Source organism: Cannabis sativa, chromosome 3 (genome assembly GCF_029168945.1).
Source record: "Cannabis sativa cultivar Pink pepper isolate KNU-18-1 chromosome 3, ASM2916894v1, whole genome shotgun sequence".
Lineage (NCBI taxonomy): Eukaryota > Viridiplantae > Streptophyta > Magnoliopsida > Rosales > Cannabaceae > Cannabis > Cannabis sativa.
Genome location: NC_083603.1, coordinates 1,276,763 through 1,303,688, shown reverse-complemented (window position 1 = coordinate 1,303,688; position 26,926 = coordinate 1,276,763). Strand labels below are relative to the sequence as shown.

The 26,926-nt window shown below is 31.9% G+C and overlaps 4 protein-coding genes and 1 non-coding gene across 5 annotated transcripts; 2 read left to right on the top strand and 3 right to left on the bottom strand.

Annotated features, from left to right (window-relative positions):
- Positions 1–329: 329 nt before the first annotated feature.
- LOC115711644 (uncharacterized) lies at positions 330–4,458 on the top strand. Its single transcript, XM_061111453.1, has 6 exons — positions 330–728; positions 1,293–1,370; positions 1,483–1,582; positions 2,092–2,234; positions 3,511–3,754; positions 4,337–4,458. The coding sequence occupies exons 1-5, from the start codon at positions 393–395 to the stop codon at positions 3,724–3,726; spliced, it is 873 nt and encodes a 290-aa protein (XP_060967436.1). The 5' UTR covers positions 330–392; the 3' UTR covers positions 3,727–3,754; positions 4,337–4,458.
- A 54-nt stretch (positions 4,459–4,512) lies between these two features.
- TRNAG-UCC (transfer RNA glycine (anticodon UCC)) lies at positions 4,513–4,584 on the bottom strand. Its single transcript has one exon. It is a non-coding gene; the product is annotated as a tRNA-Gly (tRNA).
- Positions 4,585–4,977: 393 nt separating this feature from the next.
- On the bottom strand, positions 4,978–8,030 carry LOC115708655 (RNA polymerase sigma factor sigD, chloroplastic). Its single transcript, XM_030636637.2, has 5 exons — positions 7,448–8,030; positions 6,746–6,976; positions 6,519–6,659; positions 5,475–5,675; positions 4,978–5,379 (listed from the first exon to the last, which is right to left on the bottom strand). Exons 1-5 carry the CDS (start codon positions 7,823–7,825, stop codon positions 5,098–5,100), a joined length of 1,233 nt encoding a protein of 410 aa, XP_030492497.2. The 5' UTR covers positions 7,826–8,030; the 3' UTR covers positions 4,978–5,097.
- Positions 8,031–8,189: 159 nt separating this feature from the next.
- LOC115709787 (structural maintenance of chromosomes protein 5) lies at positions 8,190–18,417 on the top strand. The gene is made up of 30 exons (XM_030637998.2): positions 8,190–8,433; positions 8,786–8,963; positions 9,047–9,200; positions 9,447–9,520; positions 10,161–10,310; positions 10,401–10,505; positions 10,589–10,734; positions 11,172–11,283; positions 11,543–11,698; positions 11,994–12,115; positions 12,226–12,370; positions 12,460–12,525; positions 13,188–13,316; positions 13,421–13,519; positions 13,670–13,835; positions 13,930–14,075; positions 14,197–14,260; positions 14,341–14,465; positions 14,606–14,683; positions 15,096–15,168; positions 15,368–15,471; positions 15,803–15,919; positions 16,000–16,077; positions 16,386–16,485; positions 16,582–16,636; positions 16,765–16,813; positions 16,899–16,986; positions 17,073–17,145; positions 17,506–17,609; positions 17,927–18,417. The coding sequence occupies exons 1-30, from the start codon at positions 8,396–8,398 to the stop codon at positions 17,977–17,979; spliced, it is 3,147 nt and encodes a 1,048-aa protein (XP_030493858.2). The 5' UTR covers positions 8,190–8,395; the 3' UTR covers positions 17,980–18,417.
- On the bottom strand, positions 18,348–21,911 carry LOC115709788 (large ribosomal subunit protein uL1c). The gene is made up of 7 exons (XM_030637999.2): positions 21,206–21,911; positions 20,419–20,598; positions 20,261–20,315; positions 19,556–19,683; positions 19,362–19,445; positions 18,973–19,098; positions 18,348–18,879 (listed from the first exon to the last, which is right to left on the bottom strand). Exons 1-7 carry the CDS (start codon positions 21,890–21,892, stop codon positions 18,742–18,744), a joined length of 1,398 nt encoding a protein of 465 aa, XP_030493859.2. The 5' UTR covers positions 21,893–21,911; the 3' UTR covers positions 18,348–18,741.
- Positions 21,912–26,926: the final 5,015 nt, after the last annotated feature.

The window sequence follows — 26,926 nt, the reverse complement described above, 5'->3', positions numbered from 1 at the left end:
GATTATTCTATTTTAAACCGATATATTTCTTCCATTGATTATTCTGATTCCAATTATATTGAAATTTAACACTAAATCCAAAAATGCAAATTTAAGTTTGGCACTGACTCTTTTTTCATATAGAACTCTTCTTTTTTTTTAAGAACAAAAGTTCAAATTGATATAGAACTTGACTGATCAAATTTAGGTAGGAAAAACATTGGTAGCACGTGTGAAATGAATAGTGATTCCATACACGCACGTGTAAACCTTTTGTCTTTTTTACAAATTACCGGTATTACCGGTCAATTGAGTAGCAAAACAACACCAAAATGAGTATTGAATACATAAAAATATCTACACTCTCTTCTGAAAAAAATCCCATCTCTACTTTTTTTTTTTTTGTTGTTCCAATGGCTCTGTTCACTTCCATCTCCACCACCCCAAGACCACTCACCATCATCCATGGTGGTCTTTTCAAGAACCCCAGAAAAAACTTCTCCACCATTACCACTTTTTCACCCATTACAGCTTCTTCTCTTAGCCCTTCTTCTTCCCCTGAATCAAAATCAACAACCTCAAACACAAACTCAAGTCCAACTCATGTTGACCCCATTCATGTCTCCTCTACTTCTTCACACTCCTCTTCAACAAAACAGCCTAATTCCGGCTTCAATTACGCGTTACCTAACTCCGCGGCTAACCCTCTTTTTCGATTTGTTAGAGCAACTGAATCCAGCATTGAAAGGGTTAGTTTGATTAATTTTTTTAATCACTTGTGTAAAGTTGAGTTCTTTTGGGGTGTTGTAGTGAAGGGTTAATCTTAATTGTGGTAGAAATTGTTTGGGATTATGAGATTTAAGGAAATTTGTGATGAAAATGTTAAATTAGCAAAATAATCGCATTAATGGTCGCAAAACGATCTTAATGGTCATTTTTTGGTTGCATTAGTGCAACCAAACATGATTATTTTGTTAATAAATTTTGTTAGGAAGTTAGTTTTGCTAATAAAAATTTTCATAATACTCTATGGGTTTGGTGATTTTTGAAGTTGTTTTAATTTAGTTGATTGTTATGTTAGTTAAAGCTTTAATCTTTGGAAATTAAACTAGGAAATAGCAAATGGGTTGTAAATATCATAATATTAAAATATTACATATTTATACACACATAAAAGTCAAAACGGTCTATAATTTTACATAAAAAATATTATATCAAATGTAATTCAATGTAATACTATAAAATAAATACAGTCTAATACGGCGTACCAAACAAACCCTAGATTATTCTTTACTATTTTGTTGTTTGAACAGGTGATTTTCGACTTTCGGTTTTTGGCACTTTTTGCAGTTGCAGGTTCATTGGCTGGTTCCCTCTTGTGCTTTCTCAATGTAATTTCTCTCATCTACAAAATTAAAAATTCCATAGCCATTTTAGTTATACTTATGTACAAATTATAGTGATCATCAACAGAAGTGTAAAGATTAGATTCAATCTTTGCAGGGCTGCATTTACATTGTTGATGCTTATAGAGTTTACTGGAGTAGCTGTGTTAAAGGGATTCATACTGGTCAAATGGTTCTCAGACTAGTTGAAGCTATTGGTAACTTTTCAAGAATTATTTTCCTTCTCTCATTGTGTATGCAATTATGAATATGATTATGAATGAACTAGTGGAAAATGTTGGTAAAAACCAACACCAACACCAACTTGATGATCTGCACTAAAACACAGACACAAGTAAATGAAAATGCAAAGATGCTTGTTTCGAGTTTCACCTAAAGAATGGCCTAATTCCCCATGAACTCCCTTTGAACTAGTGGAAAATGTTGGCAAATACCAACACCAACACCAACTTGATGATCTTCACTAAAACACAGACCCAAGTAAATGAAATTGCAAAGATGTTTGTTTCAAGTTTCGCCTAAACATTGGCCTAATTCCCCATGAACTCCCTTCTGGCTCTTTCTCACTTTTACAACAATTCGAAGACTCGTTATATAAAGACTGATATTTCAACAGAAAACTGTCTTTCTGGTCTTAGCTTTTCCTTATTATGAGTTTCTTTGCTTTTGCTAATAATGACAACATAATGTAATGATCACATAACAGATGTTTATCTTGCTGGGACTGTGATGTTGATCTTTGGTATGGGCTTGTATGGATTGTTCATTAGTAATGTTCCTCCTGATGTGCCTTCTGATGTTGATCGCGCTCTTCGGGGTTCTTCCCTCTTTGGAATGTTTGCATTAAAGGTAATAACTTCTCAATTGTTGTCCCTTTCCATAGATTTTTCAAGTCTTTCATGTGAGCATTACCATTGTTAGCAAGACAAAAAACACTGCAAGAAACAACACCAATAGAAAAATCAAAGATGAAATGGAACTAAATCAAAGATCAAATCACACTAACAAAAATTGTCTAGTCCACAGTGTTGAGAATCATGGGGGGGTTCCATCTCAAAACTAATTGGCAATGAGTGGAGTAGCCCATGTTCTTATATATGGCTCAATTCTCTACTATTTATTCCATGTGGGACATTGTCCACAATATTCCCCCTCAAGATGATGGCTAGTCACTATCTGTATAGGTGCGGATCGGATATGATCACTTGCCCGCAAGGGATATGGCTCTGATACCATGTTGAGAATCATGGGGTTCCATCTCAAAACCAATTGGCAATGAGTGGAGTAGCCCATGTTCTTATATATGGCTCAATTCTCTACCATTTATTCCATGTGGGACATTGTCCACAATACACAGTTATTAGGAAAATTACAAAAGAAAAACTCTAGTTGCATCTACACAAGCCTTGATTCTCCAACAGGCCCGACTGTGGATACAGGCAGATCTGTGCCTGGGGCCCCACTTAACGAAGGCCTCCAAATATGAGAAAATTACCAAAAATTTTATTGAACTCGGCAGCCTTATTCTCGAACTTGAATGACACAACTCTACTTAACAAGCATCATTTAGGAACTTGTTTGGCTTCTCATCTCATATTATCTAAATACAGGCGAGTTAGAGCTATGCCTAGGGCGAAGGCCTCCAATTATTAGAAAAATAACAAAAATTGTATTGGACTCAGCCTTATTCTTGAACTTGAAAGACACAACTACTTAGCCAGCATCATTTGGAAACTTGTTTGGCTTTTCTCTTCTCATATTATCAAGACATTGGCGGGTCAGATCAGTGCTTCGAGCCCCATTTAACAAGAGCCTTCAAATATTTGTAAAAAAAATAACAAAAATTGTATTTGACTCAGCCTTATTCTCCAACTTGAAAAACACAGCTACTTAAGAAGCATCGGTTGGAACTTGTTTGGCTTCTCGTCTCATACTATCTAGATACAGGCGGGTCAAATCTGTGTTTAGGACCTATTTAACGAACGGGCCTCCAAATATTAAATAAACACCAAAAATTATATTGAACTCGACGGCCTTATTCTCCAACTTGAAAAACACAACTACTTAACAAGCATCATTTAGAAACATATTTTGGTTTATTATTTTGAATTGAATTGTTTTTCAGGAGAGGCCTAAATGGATGAAGATAAGCTCACTAGATGAGCTGAAAACCAAAGTGGGACATGTTATTGTAATGATTTTGCTAGTGAAGATGTTTGAGAGGAGCAAGATGGTGCAAATAACAACAGGATTGGATCTTCTCAGCTATTCTGTTTGTATTTTTTTGTCATCTGCTTCTTTGTATATCCTCCATAATCTTCACAAGGGAGATTTGGAGTAAATTAAATATAGTTTTACTTTTTTTTAGAGTAATTTGCGGCAAAACCCCTTCAACTATCAATTTACTTGCAAAAAACCATCCAACCTCATATTTTGGTGGGAAAACCCTCCAAAGTACTGTTTCGTTTACATTTTTAAGGTGTCGTCTATTCAGCCTCGTTAAGTCTTAATTTTGCCCACGTGGCAATGACAGGTCAATAAAAAATTATCCTACGTGGCCATATTTTACAAAATAAAAATTAAAATAAAAACAAAAAATTTAAGAGTAATTTGCGGCAAAACTCCCTCAACTATCAATTTACTTGCAAAAAACCATCCAACCTTAAAGTTTTTTAGATGGTTTTTTGCAAGTAAATTGATAGTTGGGGAATTTCAAATTACTCTTAAAGTTTTATTTTTATTTTGTAAAATATGGCCACATAGGATAATTTTTTAGTGACTTGTCATTGCCACGTGGGCAAAATTATGAGCTGGACAGACGACATCTTAAAATGTAAACAGAATAGTACTTTGGAGGGTTTTCCCACCAAAATATGAGGTTGGATGGTTTTTTGCAAGTAAATTGATAGTTAAGGGGGTTTTGCCGCAAATTACTCTTTTTTTTACTTGAGTTGTTTGTATTTGTTTTTGTATATATATATATATATATATATGTGTGTGTATACATATGGTTTTGTAACACTCAAATTTATAGAAACATTTTTTGAAAGTAAAATAGTTGATTGAGTGAGTATATATGAGAAAGTTTCCAAAAGCAATGAATTGAAAAGAAAAAAAGAGAAAGAATTGCGTCTGCCGGGAGTCGAACCCGGGTCTATTGCTTGGAAGGCAATTATCCTAACCGTTGGACTACAGACGCTTTCTGAAAGAAAATTCAATAAAACATTATATATAAGGGGGCGTTTGATATAAGGGATTCAAAATAATCTTAAACCCTTATAAAAACACACATCTTAAACTCTTCATTCAAATCAACCTACTAATAAATTTATAAATTTTCACTAAAAATATCTCATATTAATTTATTAAGTAAAAAATACAGCATTATATGTTTTTTTTAAAATAAATAAATCAATTTCATTATCAATCGGCTAATAAAAATGGCCCTTAATCCATTGGGAACAGGCTCTACAATGAAAGGACGATCACGATTAGAACATGAATAGCGAGCAAACTAATAAACTGCTTTTGCAGCATTATATTTTGATTAGTAGCAACCTGAAATATATAACAATAACAAAATGTTGAATAATGAATCTTAAACAATTTTTCTTTTATTATTTAAACCTTCATTTTTTTTCTTTACAAGTTTTCTATATGTACTCATTTTTTCTTAATTGTCTCTAACCAATTAATCAAGTATTATTAAACCCTATTCAATAAACAATCTCATATTCTTAACAAGGCTTGATTTTTGTAACTTTGTAAAGGCAATGCCATTAATCTGTCTAGCTCTTTCTCTTGAAAGTTTCAACACTCTTCCAATCTCTTCAAATGATTTGGGATACTCTCCATTCAATCCAAAATGGAGTCTCAACACATGAGCTTCCCTCTCACTCAATTCTGTCTCCAAAAGCTTCTTCATTTCTTGCTTCAAAAGCTCTCTTTTTACCATCTTTTCGGGTATTGTTTCTTCTGGCCCCGGCATAATCTCCTAAAACAAAACAAACAAAAAAACATGTACAAATGAGCTTCAATTTGTTTTGACTATGTTTGATTGAGTGTTTAGTGTTTTTCAAAGCAAGTAACCTGTAGTGTCATTCGCCCTCTATCGGTTATTGCGCGATCCAATGAAATCGGGGGGCGATTTCTTTGTGAAACTAGTCTCACTGTTGTGACATCTAGTTTGAGCTCTTTGGCAACTTCATCATAAGTTGGTGAACGGTTTAATCTTCTGTTTAAGACATTGTTTGCTTCTGTGATTTTTGCTATCATAGCACACTTGTTCCCCTGCATAACAAAAGCTATCCATACATTCACTAGTTACCAACTAACCAATAAAAACACCAAAATGTAATAATATATATTCTTCTTTTCAATTTTTTATGTAGAAAATGTATACTTTTCTAAAATTTGAAACTTCAACCTAAAAAAGAAAAGTAAATACATTTTTCGTATGAGAATTGCTAAAGGTATCACTTAAACAGATCGCTAACTAGTAGAATGTAATATCATTAAATTTTAATATTATTTTTTTAGGGAAGGCCCTAGATACAAAATTGACTTGCCTATACATAGGGTGGACCTTTATAAACTAATAGATAAGGGTGGCAATTTGTGTCGGTGTGTCATGTTCGGATTGTGTTAGGGTTTTAAATTTATTGTAAAATTGTTGACCCGAACACGATCCGCAATACGAAAAATTTATTAAACACGGGTACAAACACAACTCAAATAAATTTTATGTTGTGTCGAACCCGCAAAATCTCGTATCGTGTTTGTGTTTTGTTAGCGGATTATAAATTAAATTGTTGTTTTTAGTGTCATCGTGTCATTAAATATATTTGGATTGTTGACACGAACACGACATGTGACCCGAAAAATTTATAGACACAAACACGGCCCGTCTAATTTTTACATTGTATTGATCCCGTAAAATCTCGAATCGTGTTCGTATTAAATTCCCGAGTTGTGACTTGAACTGTCACCCTTACTAATAGTGATAGAGCTAGAACTAACATCTACATTTCCTTAGTGTAACAAATTTAAAATTGTATGGTAACTAAAGAGTAACATAAGCCAAAATCCAAAAAAAGGGTTGAATAGTAAATTCACAATGAGACAATGACTCACCGGCAACTTGACCATTCTAGATTTCTTTTGTATGGCTTTAATGATAGCTTGTCTAATCCACCAATATACATAAGTTGATAACTTGTACCCTTTATGTGGATCAAACTTGTGGGCCCCTCTAAGAAGTCCAATGCTACCTTCCTACTAAATGAGAATGATTTCATTATTGAGATAAATCAAACCCAATAGTTAGAATCAAAATATAGTAATATGGAATAATTAAGAACCTGAATAAGGTCTTGAAAGGTTAATCCTTTGCCTTGGTAACCAGAAGCAATTGAAGAAACTAGTCTCTTGTAACTCCTTGTAATCTTCTCTTGTGATTCTCTTTCTTTACATAATATCTTATCTATGCTCTTTATCTCCATCTTCATAGCCTTGGCCAACTCTTGTGAGGTTGGCTCATGATCTTTATCATTCTTCAATCTTTGCCTAGCTACTTCTAGTTTTGCTCCCTCCTTTAACAATCAATACAAATTTACCAATAAAGCTCAAATCTTTAGGGTATATATAATGTTTTTTTCACATTGGGTTTTGTAACATATGGGCAAACATGAGCTAAATCTAGTTTTGCTCTTTAATATGATTACAATAAAAACTTTACACTAAGCTAAATATTTATCTTACTCATAAACATAATTTGGGTTTATAATCCTTTTTCACATTGGGTTTTGTATTTAACATTAGGGGTTAAACTTAAAAAATCAAACTTTATAATATCTTAAAGTGAAATACTAATGGACGGACGTTGCTTAGTATTATAAGAAGTAACATATTATTATTGGTGTATTTTAATAATAGATCTCATACTTTTTTTTGAAAAAATTGTTAACTAATTATGAAGTGTCAGTGAATACTTTAAAATACTAAACAACAATATTCTAAAGTATACATGCATTATAAAGTATAAAAATTAATTAAAAAAATACCTTTAGGATGAAACAATACTCTGCCTCTTCTCTTGAACTCAAAAACCCGGTTGAGTTCTTCAAATTTTCATCACTTTTTTCTTTTCTCAAACTTTTACTTCTCTTTCTCCACGTAACCAATTTATTACTATTCACATTTGCATTCCAACTCCAAATCATATCACCACCACCACCACCTACCTCATCCACAGCTTCTTTAGCTGCTTGAGCTGCAGCTCGAGCCAGGGTTACTGCCTCAGCTGCAGCAGCTACAACTACCGCCTCATTTGATACCAAATTGAGGCCAAATTTGGAAGGTTGAATAGTGGAGAGTGAGAGTGTTGGAAGGTGTGAAGAATGGTTTGGCGAAGAACATAAACTTGTGTTAATAATGGCCATGCAAAAAGAAAAATGTTAAGTGAAGGTGGTAAGGTATTAAAGATTGTAGCTTTATTTTGATCCAATGAAGTTGGAGATTGTTATATAGCTTTTTAGATATTTTGTAATGGACTTTGACATGTGGGACACAAAATTGTTCTTGGTAAAGTGTTTTTGATATGGAGATTGAGGATAGAAAGAGTAAGCTTTTTGTGGATGATATTTATTTCATTTTTATGTTATTGGTATTTCATTGTCTTTATTATTTATAGTTTATATTCTACTCGAATATTATGTTACAGTTTCTTCATGAGGATTATATTTCCACGTGGCAAATTTTGGTTGGTTACAAGCGAAAGTGTCCGTGTGCTGCAATACAGGTTATAATTACCTCATACGACACAACACTCATTTTGGCGCCAATTCAAGCTCCATTGGGATTTGGGAACTGTCTCACTCCGACTTTCCCTTTTGATCTAATTTTTTCAAAACCCTAGCTTTCACTTCAATCTCCACTCTCCCAAAATCAATCACCATTGCTGGAATCTTGATGCTCGTACAGTTGTAATCCAGGCAAAATAGTCTTCGGCGATGAAGGAACCTCCCTCTAAGCGACCCAAAATCGTCAGGTCTGTCCAAATTCTCTGTTATTGATCAGTATTCGCCATTATCTTCGATTTCGTAACAATTGGGTTTAATCAGCGGTTTTAAGGTTTAGAACAAGCTCAAATGACTCTTTTTTATGCTATTTTAAGCTTTCGAAACTCGAAGAGGGATATTTTTTTTTTTTTGTGATCCTTTAGCTAAATCCAGTACGGGGGTTGTTTTTGTTACTTTTGGGTCTTATGGTTACGGTTTTGATAATCAATGGTAGACATTTTGTAGTACTAAAAATTTAAAAAGAGTGATTTTGATGGTAACATATATGAGAATATATTCTGTTGATTCTATTAAAATGGAAGCTCTTATTCTCTGTTTCAGAGGGGATGATGATTATATGCCAGGGAACATTATTGAGATACAACTCCATAATTTTATGACATTTAGTCATTTGACATGCAAACCTGGACCTCGGTTGAACCTTGTAATTGGACCAAATGGATCTGGGAAGAGCTCCCTTGTATGTGCTATAGCACTTGGACTTGCTGGTGATCCTAAGGTAAGTTAGTACCCGATAACTTTATTGTTTAAGAGTTTTCGGTAGAGAGTTTGTAAAGATGGGAAATCTGTGCTCTATTTTAGCTGCTTGGGCGGGCAAAAGATGTTGGTTCTTTTGTGAAGCGGGGAGAGGAATCTGGTTATACTCAAATTACCTTGCGAGGCTCCACTAAAGAGGAGCGAATTACCATTATGCGAAAAATGGATACGAGTAACAAGTCTGAGTGGTTGTTAAATGGTAATGTTGTAGTTTTCATCAAAATGTTACTTAACAGTTCTTGAGTTTGGGCAAATAATGGATACATATAAGATCATAGGCTTGCTTTTTCGGACCATAGTAATGTATAAATTTTATGTCAGGTTTTGTGAAATGTATCTTCTTTCTGGTTTGAGCTATATTATTAAGGGAAATGCAGTATTTAGCTATTACTATTGTGGGCAACAAGGAACATGTGTATTGAATTTTCTCATCTATTTGTTCTAGGAATAGTGGTACCTAAGAAGGAAATTGCTGAAATAACTGAAAGGTTCAACATCCAAGTCAGCAATTTGACTCAGGTGAGTCTCTATTTAGATCAGTGATTACAACTATGAAGTATTGCATGTACAACAAGCGATAAGTTCAATGAATGCATCTTTTTCTTATTATGAAATCTGCAATTATTTCAAAATAAAAAAAAAAAAATCTGCAATTATTTCGAAAAGAAAAAAAAATCTGCAATTAAACTCTACATGTTAAAATTCATGCATGGAATATATTTTTGTATATGTAACATGTGATATAATTTCAGTTTTCAGATCTACTTGACGTAACATTATAGAAGCTTGTGTAAAGATGTTTGTTAACCTTGCCCCTTAGTACAATGTATATATATATATATATGTATAAATATACATAAATTTATATTAGTTTATGTGAATCTGTCGGTTGAACTAATTTTGGTGAGATGTTTTACTTTGGGTTTAGGCCCTTTAGGGATATGGTTCACTATCATTTCATTTCAAGGCTAAATTCAACTTGTAAAGCTTGAATTTTTCGACATCCCTTAGTTTTTTATGTTATCATTTTCTATTTTCTTTTATATTCTGTTAAATTAAAATATCATAGCATATGATTGTTAAATCAGAGACTTTCTTTGAAATAATTAAGCTATATTACTTATTTTCCTTTTTTATTGGTGGTGGGTTGTGAGAATAGTTTCTGCCTCAAGACAGAGTCTGTGAATTTGCGAGGTTATCTCCTGTAAACCTTCTAAAAGAGACTCAAAAGGCTGTTGGTGATCCTCAACTTCCAATTTGGCGTGATGCACTAATAGAAAAAAGTCAGGAAGTGAAGACTTTAGAACGGGTAAGTTTCCAAAGTAACATTTTTTTTTCAAGATGAGGTTTAAATTTCTGAAACTCCCACCTTAAGAGCACATTGCAAATCCTCTTTCAGGCTATTGAATCAAATGAAAAAACTTTGGATCAGCATAAGGCATATATTGCTGAGCAACAAAGAGAGGTTGAGCGAGTTCGTCAAAGAGAAGAACTTCTAGCCAAGGTTTGTTTGTGGCTTTTTCTTTTTGTACTCATTATTTCCAGGCCCAGTTATGCTTGAAATTTTATGTTTGCTATTATTTGTAGGCTGAGACCATGAAAAAGAAAGTACCGTGGCTAAAGTATGACATGATAAAGGCTGAATATTTGGAATCCAAGGAAAACGAGAAAGAGGCAAAGAAAAAGCTGGATGAAGCTGCAAAAATACTGAATAATCTTAAAGAACCTATAGAGTATGATGTTTTGGTTTAACCTGATATTTATGTGTCTTGCATGAAGAAGTACTTATTAAGTGATAAATTCAAATCTCTATATATCTTAACAATCAGGCTATTCTGAAAGTCAGGAAGAGTTGTTTCAGGTGTTTATAAGGTTGAGTAATAAACCAAAGATAACACAAGTTATAATGAATGTCTGCTCATTTCATGGTAATCATAAGATGCATTCATAAAGACGCAGCAGGGTTAAATATTTGTGGAGTTCGTAGCATAAAAAATTATCTTATATGTTTGTTACCTTTGCTATGTCATTCTATTCAGTTTTAATTGATAATAGATGTGGTATAATATTTGTCCAATATGTTAGGTGTCGTGTCTGTGCTTGTTTCTTCTTGTCTACTATCAAATTGCTTGTTTAGAGTTTTTCTCTGATTCTTAACACATGGTTGCAGGAAAAAAAAGCGAGATAAAGATATTCTTAAAGAAAAAGTTAAAAAGATAGCTACTCGCATTGATGCTAATGCTGAAAAGCGTATCAGTACTCTGGAGGATGCAGAATCTTGTGTAGGTTTTAATGGCATACTTTTCCGTTTTTCTGTAATATTTTGCAATGACTTGTTTATTCTCCAATGTAATTATTGTAATATACCTGTAAAGGATAGGCTGAGTTGTCAGGCCCGTAAGTTGCTCCATGAAATCTGGGGCTCAATTTCTTGTATGGATTTATATAGCAATTTGCTAGAGTATTGTTGTGGAAGGACAACTCTGTGTGTGTTTAGTCTCTATTATTCTTAATTCTCTATAATCACCAAAGTGTTTATAGGGTGTGAAAGTGCAAGGGAGTTACAAAGAAATGGAAAACTTGAAGAGAAATGAAGAATCTCGTCAACAAAGGATCTTAAAAGCCAAGGAGGAGCTTGCTGCTGCTGAATTAGAATTAGAAAATATGCCTCCTTACGAACCTCCTAAGGCCAAAATTGTAAGTTGTTGTATGTATTGGGTAAAATGATATAATACTAGTTTCTTATTGTAGAAATGAACTACTTATTTAATCTTCATTAAAATTCAATCCAAGTAGTTCACTATGTTGTACATTCTGTTTCCCAAAAATGATTCTGTTGAAGTATCAAATATGTGAAACAACTCTTGCTCAATCGAAACAGCATAATCATCTGTATATATTTTAGTCATATATTTCAATCTTTTTTATTTTTATTTAGTTTCTCAGTTATTTGGCTATGTTAATCTTGTTATTCATTTATTTTTCTCATCAGGAAGAAATGCGCGGTCAACTATCAGAACTACGAGTATCCGCAACTGAAAAAATGCGTCAAAGACAAGAGAAGGAAAAACTTTTGTTTCAAAAGAGGAAAGCTCTTGGAGAGAACCAGGAGAGGTTAAATTTAGCAAGATCATGCTCTCCATATTCCCTATGCAATGTCCAGGATTTCATTTGACCCAATACTTCTTCGTACTATTTAGTTAATCCAACCTTACTATTTGCAGGTTAAAACAGATTCAGGGTAGAAATATGAAACTTCTGCAAGCATTGAAAAGATCTGGATGTCACAGAATAGTTGAAGCTTATGATTGGGTGCAGAGTCATCGCCAAGATTTTAAAAAGGAAGTTTATGGTCCGGTGCTGCTAGAGGTACACACATGAAAGCCTTGGCTGTATAGTTTACTGATTATTGTTTCTTCACAATAACTTCATTGAAGTCATTTTGAGCACAAACTCAGGTTAATGTACCAGAGCGACATCATGCCAACTACTTAGAAGGTCATGCTCCTAACTACGTCTGGAAGGTAGTTTCATTTAAATATTATTGTTTTTGTTTGTACTTCATATTTCAGTTTTGTTTGACACCGAGCGCTTGTTTCTGTCTACAATTCCATTTTACTTGTGGAGTTTTCTTCATAATTTCCTGTAATTTATCTTGAATGAGGCATTTGAAGTTTATTCTTTTTTAATAATTTCCTTGGCGAGGCATCCATTTTTAGTTTACTTTTGACTAAGCTATAATGTTATATTTGTAATGCACTTCATATCATCATATTCGAGTGACATGTCAGGAACAGGAATTTGTCCACTTATTTCCTACTTATAATAACTTGTTCATGAATCTGAATACTTCATTCTGAATTTATTTTTCACAAGCTTTATCTTTATCTTGGAATACAGATTCCAGTTTTGACATATTGTAAGCCACTTTAGGGGTCTAGTTTTCCTTTGGATCACTTTGCATCTTGATAGACTTCATAGATAATTTGTTATTATTATCTGGGTGATAGTGCAGTTTTAATTTCCTCCCCAAAATAGTCTCCCCTGTTTTGTTGGCTTATATTCTTTTGACATTTCTTAGGAGATACACAGTAATTAAAATTGTATCTAGGATTGACTTTGATAAGTTACCTGTTCAACAGTAATCTTGTAACTTTTGTGCTGATAATATTTTTATGCTATGTAGTCTTTCATAACTCAAGATCCTCATGACCGAGATCTTTTAGTCAAAAGCTTAAAACCATTTGATGTTCCAACTTTAAACTACGTGGCAAACCAACGTTTTTCTAGTGATCCATTTCAAATTACTGACCAGGTATATCTCCGTAGTCTTGAAGCTCTCTATTTTTAATATCACATCTGAGTGTTTCTGAATTCGTTTGTTTATATTTCATTTCTTCTTCTTTTGGTACATGGCAGATGAGGGCACTTGGGATAGATTCACGACTGGACCAAGTCTTTGATGCTCCTTTTGCTGTCAGGGAGGTTTTGGTTTCCCAATGCCATTTGGATAAATCGGTATGATTCATATGCTTTGCCCTTGATTATATTATAGATACTAGGACTGCATAAGTATTTTTTAGAATTTTGAGTAGTCTGTTGGGATGGTGATATGAAGTTGGCAATTGAAAATGGTTGTGTTTTGCTTCTTGGCTTTACTTTTCTCAGTATATTGGGTCAGAGAAAACTGATCACATGGCTGATGAGATCTCCAAACTGGGAATTCTCGATTGCTGGACTCCAGAAAATCACTACCGTTGGACTAAATCTAGATATGGGAATCATGTTTCTGCAACTGTAGATATGGTGTCACAGTCACGACTTTTTGAATGCAGTATGTTTCAACAATCTTTTTCTATACTGGTGTGATCCCAGCAGTTACAACTTTTGAGATACTCGGGATTTTTATTTTTGATTCTATGTTGCAGATATAGATGATAAGGAAATAGAGAGGCTCAATGCCAAGATTACGGAGCTAGAAGAAAATATTACTTCCTTAGAAAGAAGTGTTCGATCACTTCAGTCTGAGGGAAGTCTCATTGATGAGGAAGCTGCTAGACTTGAAAAAGAACGGGTATGCCTGAAAAATATTCACCTATGACCATAAGCATCCAATCATAGTTTTATTTGTTGACACATGAGAAATACTGTTCATCACATTGGTGAGGAATTTAAACTCTGGGTATACCTTGTAGGAAGAGATTATAAGAGTTGCACAACTTGAATCAAGGAAGCGGCGCGATATGCAAAACCGTATTGGTAAGTAGAAATTGTTTAGTCCTTTGCCATATTTTACACTTGAATGATTATTAGAAACTGAACATGTTCTGCTGTTCTAGAACAAAAGAAACGGAAAGTAGAATCGATAGAGAGGGAGGATGACTTGGATACCCTTATGGCGAAACTAATTGATGACTGTGCAAAATATAACCATGATCGTTTCCGACTATTAATGAAATTTAAGGTGGAGTTGCTTTCAGGATAACTTTTGCCTTTTTTTTAATGTTTTTGCATGGTAAATTCATAAGATTTATGGTAAACTTATCACTTTTTTTAATTATTTTATTCAATTAAATTCGTTTTTTTCTTTTTTTCATTTCACAGGATCTACTTGTTGAATCTGTTAAGCTCAAACAAACTCATGCTGAAAATCATATGGCCGCCATTGAATTTGATGCAAAGGTACTTTCTGATTAAGTCTTGAGCCGAAGTAACACGGTGTTTTTAAGATATTCCACTTGATTTTTTTTGATCCCTGAGTTTTTGATTTAAGTTTTAAAATTTGTTTGCTGGATGGGATGTTCAAATGACCTTTAATATTTTAGCCATACTAATTACTGATCCCTCATCTTTGTTAGATTTATTTCATCCACAAACCACCATGATCTACCTGACTAAAATCTCTAGGTTGCATAGTCACTCATTGGTTCATTCTGGATTTTGATTCAACTAATTTTATATTTTTGTTGGTAAATGGTCATATTGAAATGTATGTTTGTCAATGTTTAAAACTGCAGGCCTTGTTTCTTTTTGCTATGTTGTTTATGCTTCTGATTGGCTTGCTCTGATGTCTACGAGTTTATTATGTTTTTAGATAAGAGAAATGGAGATCAATATCAAGCAAAATGAAAAATCTGCTCATCAAGCAGCAATGCATCTTGAGGAGTGTGAGTAGTCATTTTGATGTGCTTCCATTTTTTTCTTTTGGTCTAAAATATTGGTAATCTAGCTGAAAATTTGTGCAGTTGTCTACATATTATTTTGTCAAAATTTGTGCTGTATTTATTTATTTATTTTTAAACAATATGTTTTTAGAGATAAATATTCTACATGAAAGGCTGACATTATTCCATTTCGCTTGTCAAGGTAAAGAAGCAGTTCGTTATTGTCAAGAGAAACTTTCAGCTGCCAAGAGGCACGCAGAGTCGGTTGCCGTGCTTACTCCTGAACTTGGAAAGAAATTTCTTGAGGTTTGTTTATGTTAAGGCAAATTTTTAAGTATGAAAATGATTATCGGTATTAGTTCCATGTTATGTGTAAACTCACAAGTTGCTCATGTGCAAGTATTTTGGTTCATTGTGTATAAACCTTAAAAACTGTTACAGTATAAAGTTATCTACATGAATTACACATACAATTAAGGTGAGTTTGCTTACAATTGGCTATACTTGTACTTTGCTTTTGGTAGTTACTGCATACTAACATTTCATGCCCTGTATTATTTCTTGGTACTGAATTATTTTCCTCTGGCCCGGCTCGTGGATGTATTAAAAACAACTTACACTTAATACTTGCTTTTAGATGCCAACTACAATTGAGGAATTGGAAGCTGCAATTCAAGATTATATTTCTCAAGCCAATGGTATTTTCTCCTTGAACCGCAATGTATTGGAGGAATACGAACACCGTCAACGTCAGGTATAATCTTCTTCTGTTATCTCCAACTTTTACTTATTATAAAACTGTTTATACCTTAATTAATTTTGATTGAATAACAGATTGCAGCTCTTTCAACAAAATTGGAAGACGACAAATTGAAGCTACAGATTCATAAAGAAGAAATAGATCAATTGAAGGCAAGTGATGTTTAATTTTTTTGTAGTTATCTTTCTCTATACAGTACATGTGCCCTCTTGGCAATGAGTCTTATGAAATTTCAGGGGATTCAATATGGAGTTCAATGAATTTTTTCTCCAAGATCTCGTGATTGCATTTCGTAATTTAAATAGATTGTTCCAAATATATTAAGTTGGAAATTATTCATGTGTACACTCAATAAGTGTAACATCTGAGACATCATAACATGGATTAGGAAAAAGTGTTTTTCCCGAGGCATTTCCTGCTAGGGCATCTTAATATAGAATGCTTCTTAATTTACTTGCAGGAGAGTTGGCTTCCTACTTTGAGAAACCTTGTTGCTCAGATTAATGAGACATTCGGTCGTAACTTCAAAGAAATGGCTGTTGCGGGCGAAGTTTCTTTGGGTATACATCGTTTAGTTCTTAGTTAAATATTTATTAATTGAGTTTCCTTTTGCGCACTAACCTCTTTATTTAATTTCATCTTCTTCTTCTTCCCAGAGGAGCATGGCATGGACTATGACCAATTTGGTATACTGATAAAAGTAAAATTCAGGTAGCCTGCAAATTTGAAGTTTTGTATACATGCAATCATGGGTATAATGAAAACCCTTTTATATTTGTGTCTTCCTTGCTTACAAATTTCTTATTAGTTGACATATTCGTTCGGTTTTGTGACAACAGACAAACGGGAGAGCTTAAAGTCCTAAGCGCACACCATCAGTCCGGAGGGGTATGCTTCTGACTAAATGTTGGAAATTTTATTAATGAAATGATAGCGCTTAATCTCACTGTAACTATTCAAATGTCCTTTTCAGGAACGCTCTGTTTCAACTATACTCTATCTTGTTTCTCTACAAGACCTTACACATTGCCCCTTTAGGGTGGTTGACGAGATAAATCAAGGTTGGTTTATGCATGTAGTAAGTAATATTGTCACATTTTCATATACACATAACCACATATAACACTATGATTTACTTCTTTTACAGGGATGGATCCCATTAATGAAAGAAAGATGTTCCAGCAGTTAGTTAGGGCTGCAAGCCAGCCAAATACGCCACAGTAAGTACCAATTACAATATCAAGACATAGAATAAATTTAGGAAATATAATATTTTAATACTATACTATATAATATTTTGTAAGTTGTCAAATCAATTTACAATTGTATCTTTCCACGAATTTTGATATAATTTTTGTTTTTTTTTCTTTACAAAAATTGCTGAGAATTTTGAACTGATTTACCATATTGTAATGTATTAAAATGGTGTTAATTAAGCAATAGAATATTGTATTGGTTTAAGAACAAATGATAAAGTACTAAAACAGTATATCCATTTACATATATGTTGTTGGACATACTTGTCTTAGTTTTTATTGCCATGAACTTTGAGTTGAACTTGTGTAATGACGATTATTCAGGTGTTTCTTGCTTACCCCTAAGTTGCTTCCGGAGCTAGAGTACAGTGAAGCATGCAGTATTCTAAATATAATGAATGGTCCCTGGATTGAACAGCCTGCTGAAGGTACTAATGCCTCACTCTAACACTAATTTTTACATAAAATATGGGAAAATTCTAAAAACATTTATAGTACGATCTACATTGTAGTCATAGTAGACATTAATAATTTAATTTAACTGTATAGAAAACAGGTTCAAACTCAGTTGCACGTGTGTTCTACAATTAACTATTTTGAATAATATTTTCGATATTATAAATTATTCAAATAAATTTTTATTATAACTATAATGTAGACTAGTATATGAAAAAAATTAGGATTATAATTTCTCTAAATGTAGACTATAGGCTAATAACTTAGCTATATTTGTTTATATACTCAGTTTGGAGTGGTGGAGAATGCTGGAGGAATGTGACCGGCGTTAAGGCGCAGTAGGAAAATGTTAATATCGAAACTTCTTACTCCCTTGTTCTTGTACTTCTCTACTGATAATTGTCTTAGAACATAATTTTGATACAAGAATGTATGTGAAATCATTTCTTGGCCTTTTTTGTAAGTAACCACTACAGGGTTTGATTGATTCGACCAAACTTTATCATTGTCATTATTTTGTACAGAAACTTCAAGTTTAGTATTCTGTTAGTTTATCAAAGAGTATTAAAATTTTAACTATTTTCACTTAATTATGGATCATATATGTATGTACAATGTTACCATTATAGATAAGCCTTTTAGCATTTCTCATAAGCTAATAATAGAAAAAATCCAAATCAGCATTATTCCCAAACTTGGATTGTAAAAGCTTTTTAAACTCAAGAAATAAATTAAAAAAAAAAAGGTCAGAAATTCACTACACACCCACCAATGCCATCATGAGGTTTTGATAAAGCCTATAACAGAAAAAACTGACTGATAAAATAAAAGTAAAATAGATAGATAATAATAATAAACTAAAAAAGAAAGTAATACAGGGGCATTTCTCATGCTGTGGAAGACCATTCTCTGTAAATTCTTCAAATCAAAATACAAAAATTTAAGGTCTTCTTCTCCACTGTCATCCTAGTTACCCTTCTACCATGTTTTTGTTTTTCCTTGTCTACTAATATCGGCATGATCCTTGGCGAGACGAGCAAACCAACCTTACGAGGCTTAATAAACAAATTGAAGGCCAACATTTACAGGTTTTGTTCTCTTCATTCATTCATCTGATGAAGGCTTGTAATCCAACATCTCCTTTATGTTTAACCGAATTGAAGGCCCCATTGATGAGCATACAAATGCACTCTTCCAGTAAACACCTTTGGCTCCTGATGGTTTATTTGTTTCTACCGATTTCTGTCATATTCAAGTGTCGAAAAACATGTTAGTTTCTTTTGTTAGCTGAAAGTGAGTGAATTCAATACAATGAATGAAACGAAGAAGACATACTATTGCAGCAAGCAAGTTTATAATAAGATCTTCCTCGGAAAAGTCAATCTTTCCAAAAGGCAAATGAACTATCCCGGTTTTGTCCGCTCTGAATTCAACCTTTCCTTGCTTGAATTCTGCAATAGCCTGAAGAAAAAAAAAGGTAAATGAAACCGAACTCAGTCAAAACTAAAACCAACTGCATATACAACAAACAAACATTTCGCTACATTGAAATAAGGTTTTCAACTTCTCCATTTTCCCTGTCAAGATTCATAGTTTAGATTTAGACAGACATGCATTTTTGTGAAAGTTTAGGAAAGACTTGACGTCCCACTTAAAGCGACTACACATTTATCGGAAAAGCTCTAGCAAGTTGCTAAGAGAAAGTGATATTCTTTAAATCATACCTGAGGGATATTAGGGGTCACTGTGCCAGCTTTGGGATTCGGCATGAGCCCTCTTGGTCCAAGAATTTTTCCCAGGCTAGCCACCTAAGACGAACATGGAAATCATTAAAATGTCTTAGTTATTCACCGATTATTGCATGTTATGTTTAAGCAGTTCATATATTTTAGTTAAGACAAGATATTCAGAGCAACACCTTAGGCATCATATCTGGTGAAGCAATCAACTTATCAAACTCCATAAATCCACCCTTAATCTGCTCTATCAAATCTTCTCCACCCACCAAATCAGCTCCAGCGTTCTTTGCTTCATCGAATCTTTCTCCTGTAGTTATAATAATAAGCAGTCAATACAGGCATGTGGAAGAAGAATAAAAGGAAAACTCAATCATAGCACAAAGAGTCCATGAACCTTTTAAAGAAAATTAACTTACACAAATAACTAGGTAAAACCGTTTTACATAAAATAAGCACTCAATTGTAGTCGAAAGAGAACTTTTACAAATGGATTCCTATGGAGAAATCATGAGCATTAGCCTTAACCGACACCAAGGTTGCTTGGAAATGCAGCCCATAAAACAAATCCACTTACGGGAAAATCATCAAGATTACAAGCACAAGCTCATAACCCGTTCTACTATACGCCAAACATACGAAAAATGGTACACTTGATAACCTAAGTGTCTTGTTTTCATTTTGCGGATATTGAAAATGGGGAAGGGCCGACTTAACATGGAAAATATATCATTGAAACATTACCTAAACTTACATCCGCCGAATATCATGTAAAAGGAGTCTAATTGGTTCTTTAATCTACTCATACTTACCCCACCATAAAACCTTAAGCTTGTAAATGAAATATGTATGTAAGTCAAAATAGAGAGAAGCAAATTAGCAACAACCTTGAGTAAGAACAGCCACTTTGACAGTCTGTCCAGTTCCCTTAGGAAGATTTACCTATTAAAGAAAATGCCCCAGATCAAAGGAGGAAATAAAAAGTAGAAAAACAAACATAAACACAATTGTCAATCAATCACCAATCAAGGATCATGAAACTTACAGTTGCCCTTAGCTGTTGATCATTATATTTCGGGTCAATGTTAAGGCGGAAATGCGCTTCAGCTGTTTCTGTGAATTTCGAACTTGCCATTTGCTTCATCAAAGAAATTGCTGTCTTCACATCATACTCTTGTTTAATTTCCCTCAACTTTTGAATTTCCAAGAATCTCTTAGACCTTGTCTGACAGTTGTTAAAACATAACAAAAATTGAGTGTTTGATCCATTAAACTAATCTTCACAGATTGTGAAAACTAATAATAAAGATTTTCTCTCTTATATGCCTCATTCATACCAATAAATTATGATTACACATAACAAACAAAAGCTATAAAAACTGTTGTATCCTTAATATGATCAACAAACTAACTCTAAATTTTTTCCATGACTACAAATTCTGATTATTCCCAACATCAACCAACAAACAAGCCCACTACTTTCTCACAAAAACCAATTCAGAAAACAAAATTCAACAATGATGAAACGAACTTCCTTCACTTTTTTCTTTTCATAACAAAATTGTTACTTTGTATGCATACTATTGTCAATCAAAACAAGCCAATTCCTCATAATACTAAAACAAAACCCAAAAAAAAATACTCAAAACAAACAAAAGCAAACACAGAATTCACCTAAAACATCAATATAATTTGACAAAAATTCAACAAATGAAACATAATTAACAAACTAAACCCAAACACAGAATTTCCTTAATACATCAATATAATCAACAACAATTCAACAATGATACATAATTAAGAATAAAAATCCAAACTTTATCATCACATACTCTATCCCTCTTCAAAAGCAAAGCAGCTTTTCCCTTTTTGGGTTTCTTAGGAGCAGTAACAGCAGCCGACCCAGCAGCTCCTTCTTCCTTCTCTTCCACCGCCTCAGCCACCTCAGCCTCAGCAGCCACAGCGGAAACAGCCACAAGTGGGTAATGCCCAGATGAGTTGTTGGAGTCTCTCCTCAAATACCCATCAACGAATTTACATGGTTTTCTCTCTCTACGCCTCAGAACAAGTGGGTAGAGAGAAAAAGTTCTTGAAAGGGGTTTTGGTTTGAAGGAGAGAAGAGAAGAGTGGATGTTGATGCTGATATCTTGTGGGTGTACAGAAGAGGTGGCGTATGATAGCACGAGCGAAGAAGATGTTGTTGTTGTTGTGATTGTAGTACAGGTCGCCATTGTTGAAAAAAAAGAGCTCTCTCTCTCTCTCTCTCTGTTGTGTTTAGTGTTTGTGAAAATGAAGAAGATGAAGATTTTGGTAGAAATGTTATCTATCCATAAAAAAAAATTGGAGATAAGAAGAGAGAGGCTTTTTTCTTGTCTATAGTACAGCACTCTTTCACTATTTAAGGTTTTATATACCATTTTTATGGTATATAGTACAATATTCTCAACAAATAAATCATTTTTAACATAAATAAATTCAATAAACAAAAAATTAAAAAAAAAAATACGACATAAGACCATCTCCAATAATATTTTTTAAACACACGACTTGAAAAATGAGATTTGGGTGTTTATAAAATACTCAATTTAATTCAATTCGCATTATTCAATTTAATATGCAAAGTGTGCACTTGTGCAGATTGGATTGGATTGAAAAATAAAAAATTTACACTTGTATAAATTAAATGTTGATTGACATATAAATATAACGATCAAATCTAATTCACACATATTTATATATATATATAAAAATTTATATATATATATAGTTGTGTTGTGGGAAAAATAATTATAGTTATGTTTGAGAAAAAACAGCTACAGTAGAACTATAGAAAAAAGTTGAACAGAGTGTTTGGTAAATTATAAATTTTAAAGTGTTGTGAGTTGTTAAGATTCTATTATATTGATCATTAATGTTATAATCTAATTGATTATAATAACAAACATATAAAAACAACTTATGTTATATAAAATTTTTAAATTTTTTTTTATATTTTTAATTATTTTCTTCTAAAAGAATAAATTCAGATGCATTTGATAAAATAAATTATATTATATTTTTATTACATGTAAAAAAATTAAAAATTCAAATATATGAAAAACTCTAAGTTGGTGTGGAATATTAATAATAAAATATAAAATATAAAATATTTTTTCAAAACAAAATAAAAAAAGAATATTTAAATATTATTTATTATATTATAACTTATTTGTTATATAATAAATAAATAAATATATTTTTAGTACAAATAAATTTATTATAGATTTTTTTTAATCAAACCAGTGTTTTTTTTAAAAGTTGAGTTGTAACAATTTTATCTTTTGGCGGTAGCTTTTCTATAATTTTTTTTTGAATGGTTTATCAAATATTTTTTTTTATCACAATTTATTTAACAAGTAGCTTTTAGTTTTTTTTAAAAGATGTGTCAAACGGGTCATATATGTGTGGATTGAGTTGATAGAATAATCATTAGTATGAAAGTGGTTGCTATATGTGTAGACATTTTTTAGTTATATTACTCATTTAGTATTCTGTTGTGGTATTTTTAACACGTAAATATACGTATTGTAGATAAGTTATAGACTCACAAAAGAGGAAAGTTAATCCCACAAAGATTGTAGTGAAATACTTTAAAATTAAACATTTACTTCTATTTGGTTATATCGAAATTAAGAGAAAATTAAAATTAGAAAACGATAAAGAAACAGTAAAAACAGAAAACAAGTAATTAATATGTAAACTAACGATGATTAAAAGTTAGGGTCTTCTATTTTAATTGCATCTATTGATTATGGTTTAATATGATTCTATTCCTATTACCAAATTCTATGTAATAGCAAATTTACTTAGGTAACTTATAGTCTTCTCAGATATATAAACCTCAATTACATGCAAACTTTCTACTCTTGTGATAAATTAAACATGTAAAAGGCATTAAACACAGAAACCCTATAAGCTATCCAAACCATATAGGTACTCTTGTCTTATATCAAAATTTGGTTCTATTTCACTATAACATAATCGACACTCACTTTTCAAATTTTGTATCAAAATCATAAACAATTAATTGATGGCTAGCCAATTAAAAAAAATTAAGTACGAATGAAATAGAATACATAGAAATTGAGAGGGAATTAAATTATATTAAAACTAAAAATTAATGTCAATCAATATCCATCTAAACCCTAATGAACTGTATTAGCTACTCATGTTCATCGTAGCAATTTCACACATATTAATTTAGAATAGAAGAAGAAAATAGAGAAGAAAAGAATGCTGAAAATCCTATTGAGAAAACCTTCAATATCGATTTTGCTCTCCAAAATTCGTACTCCTTGATTAATTCCTGAAAACTATGGAAGCCCACTTCTTTTATAGCTAAAAAATGATAAAAAAAGATAAAAGACACTGAAAACCTATTCTGCTTGGATTAGAAGGGGGCGGGCCGCGACATGCACTTCCTATGCCGCAGCCTGTGTTGCAAAATCCACACGCCTACAGGATGCAATCGACACGGACCTAGGCATGGGCTTGACCCCCTATTTTGTGTGCAGTGATCTTTTATTTGATCTTTTTTCATCATATTCCTTCCATATTTTCCATGTTTAATCTATTTTAAATCTGCAAAAATAAATGATAACAAAAAGCGTAAAATTACTTCAAACAAGAGTAAAACTAATTAAAAACACACTAAAATTAACCTAAAAAATATTACTAATAACACCCTAACAAATTCCCCCAAATTAATCATTACTCGTCCTCGAGTAAAACACTAAATCGAAAAACACAAGTTAAACAAGTCAATTCCCGGAACATGAGCAATTTTCAAGTAGACTCAATAACATGATTATGAAAAAATTTCACCTATGCATAACAATCCAGAATTTCAACTCAATTATGCCCTTGACACACTTCAACATTTGTTCTCATTCAACTCATGAAACCATAAAACACATTTAACTAACAATTGAAACAATTTCTGCATGCCAATTACAACTATCAATCCACTAACTCAAAATATTTCATATGCTTGCTATACTTACTATTATCCACTAATGTAAATCAATGCACAACCAAGAATCAAAAGGTCTTTCTAGGCTTGTAATGGTTCTATCTTAGTTATAATCGGTTTGAGTTATTTCGTGTTATTTATTTTTATTCATTATAAAATTGTTATAAAATCAGTTCTATTTTAATTATAAATGGTTTAAGTTATTTTGTATTAGTTATTTTTATTCATTATGTTACAGAACTGGTTATATTTCAATTATAACCGGTTTGAACTATTTATTTTTATTCATTATGCTATAGAACCGATTCTATTTTTATTTAAATCTGAGACATATACTTCTGGTGATTTTTCTAATGACTTTTTATTTTCTTGGCGACAATGACTTTTTCGGTATCTTTTCCAACAATGGTGACTTTTTCAATGACTTTTCGATGGCAATAACTTTCTGGCACAGTCAACTTTTCTGGCAAAACTTAATAAGTTTTATTAAATTCATTTATGATTTTTTTTTCCATATTTTAAACTTTAATTATTTTTTAATTTTATATTTTTTTGTATTATTTATTTATGCCATATAAAAATAAATTCTACTACATTTTCCCATACGAAAAATCTATATATATATGACCTAATGGCCTAATTATTAATTATAGATAGTTTTATAAGAAAAGATATATGTGTTGCCTTCTAGAATATGATGTATGTAAAAGTTTTTATCAAATGTCAATTTTACATTTAAGAAGTATATTAAATTTTGGAAAATTTACACAAACTATTGGTAAAAACTCTATATTTTTACATTCAAATATATATTTTTATTTTTATAGTATTTTAAAAAAATAACAGGAAATAATCACACGAAAGTTTGAGGAAAACAATGTCAAAATAATATTAAAATAATTAAAAAAAAAAACTAACAACAAATAACAAGAGTATAATATAAATATATATAATTTTTTTTTTATGTAAATGAAATCTTAAAAATCGTAAAATTATTTAAAATTTTGTACAACTATATATATATATATATTTTTATATATTTCTAAAATAATTTCTTAAATCTTCCTTTAACTATATATAAAATAGGTAGTGTAATTTGATTTGAACTGTTGATTAGAACTCTGTGACGTATGTAGAGAATCCTAAGCAGTTTAGATTTATCAAACTATTAATAATTAAGTGACGTTTAGGTAATGAAATGAAATGGAAAAGAAATAATTTTTATTTTATTATTTTATTTGGTTACATTTTAAAGTATTAGAATATCATTATAATATAATGACTATTTCATCATTTTTGGTGAAATGACTATTCCATTTTAAAATGAAAGGAATGACCATTCCAATACAAGATAAAAAAAAATATTTTTATTCATCCCAACTAAACGTCACATAAATTTATTTATGTAGTCTCAATTCTCAAATGATTTAGTTTAAATTGATTAGAGTTTGAAACCATGATTTCGGATGGTAAAAAAAACAACCACATTAGTGCAACTCTAATGGAAATTGCTATAAGTGTGGCTGTTAAAAATGTGAGTCCATATAACTTTAATAATTATTGACTTTTCAAATGTTTTACTGACAGGAGCACCGATATCTACTTTTTCTTTAATTGGTTACTGTGTAAATTTAATATTTAAGAAAATAAAAAAGAGCTCTACCAATTTTGCTCGCTTTGGAGATGCCCTTAAAATTCATTAAACATTAAATTAGTGTAAGGCTAATTAGCAATTTTTTTCCCCGAACTTTGACATGTACTAAATCATGCCCCCTAAATTTTTTTTGCCGTTAAAAATTCTCTCTGAACTATTAAGATTGTTAAATTTAAGGGCTTTTATCTAATTTTAGTAAAAAAATTCTAACATGTATGAAAGTTCAGGAGACATGATTTAATACATATAAAAGTTTGAGGGACATGATTTGGTAGACATCAAAGTCTGGGGAGTATGATTTAGCACTTGAAACAGTAAAATTGAATGAAATTAGACAAAAGTCTTTAAATTTAACAATCTCAATAGTTCAGGCGGATTTTTAACGGCCAAAAAAGTTCAGGGGACATAATTTGGTATATGTTAAAGTTCGGGGAGAAAAATTGCTAATGTGTAATTATATTTAATTTTTCTATTGCATAAAATTTAGGCACATTATAGCCTTTATTTAATAACAATAAATCTATATCTAAATACCTATTTCAAGAAAAGGAAAAGGAAAACAATGTTTTTGTCAAATGAAATTATAGAAGCATGAGTAGTTATTATTATCTAAATAGTGATATTGATATGTTAATTTGTTGTATGTAAAGCTATGCATTAGGATTTTCCCATGGAGATTTTGAACCATAAAAATCTTATTTAGTGCTACAAATCAATCAAAATCATCAACCTCGCGTGTGATGCACGTGCCTTCATTGGCCACTAATTTTGGTTGATCCAATCTCTTCTCTCTATTTTTCTGACACGTGTTCTTAAATAGTCAAGTTTTCCAAAGGTAATGGGGTCCCTATTAAAGACCCCACCACACTCTATTATATGGCCCTTGAT

Bases quoted from the DNA above. Each gene is read 5' to 3' on its own strand.
- LOC115711644 (XM_061111453.1), top strand. From the start codon at position 393: ATGGCTCTGTTCACTTCCATCTCCACCACCCCAAGACCACTCACCATC. The intron at 1,371-1,482 runs GTAATTTCTCTC...CAATCTTTGCAG, and splicing joins CCCTCTTGTGCTTTCTCAAT to GGCTGCATTTACATTGTTGA. The intron at 2,235-3,510 runs GTAATAACTTCT...ATTGTTTTTCAG, and splicing joins TTGGAATGTTTGCATTAAAG to GAGAGGCCTAAATGGATGAA.
- LOC115709788 (XM_030637999.2), bottom strand. From the start codon at position 21,892: ATGGTCTTATGTCGTATTTTTTTTTTTAATTTTTTGTTTATTGAATTT. The intron at 20,316-20,418 runs GTAAGTTTCATG...TTTCTTTAATAG, and splicing joins ATCAACAGCTAAGGGCAACT to GTAAATCTTCCTAAGGGAAC. The intron at 19,684-20,260 runs GTTGTTGCTAAT...TTATAACTACAG, and splicing joins AGTGGCTGTTCTTACTCAAG to GAGAAAGATTCGATGAAGCA.
- LOC115709787 (XM_030637998.2), top strand. From the start codon at position 8,396: ATGAAGGAACCTCCCTCTAAGCGACCCAAAATCGTCAG. The intron at 8,964-9,046 runs GTAAGTTAGTAC...GCTCTATTTTAG, and splicing joins GACTTGCTGGTGATCCTAAG to CTGCTTGGGCGGGCAAAAGA. The intron at 15,920-15,999 runs GTATAATCTTCT...ATTGAATAACAG, and splicing joins ACGAACACCGTCAACGTCAG to ATTGCAGCTCTTTCAACAAA.
- LOC115708655 (XM_030636637.2), bottom strand. From the start codon at position 7,825: ATGGCCATTATTAACACAAGTTTATGTTCTTCGCCAAACCATTCTTCA. The intron at 6,977-7,447 runs GTATTTTTTTAA...TGATTGTTAAAG, and splicing joins AGTATTGTTTCATCCTAAAG to GAGGGAGCAAAACTAGAAGT. The intron at 6,660-6,745 runs GTTCTTAATTAT...CTCATTTAGTAG, and splicing joins CCTTTCAAGACCTTATTCAG to GAAGGTAGCATTGGACTTCT.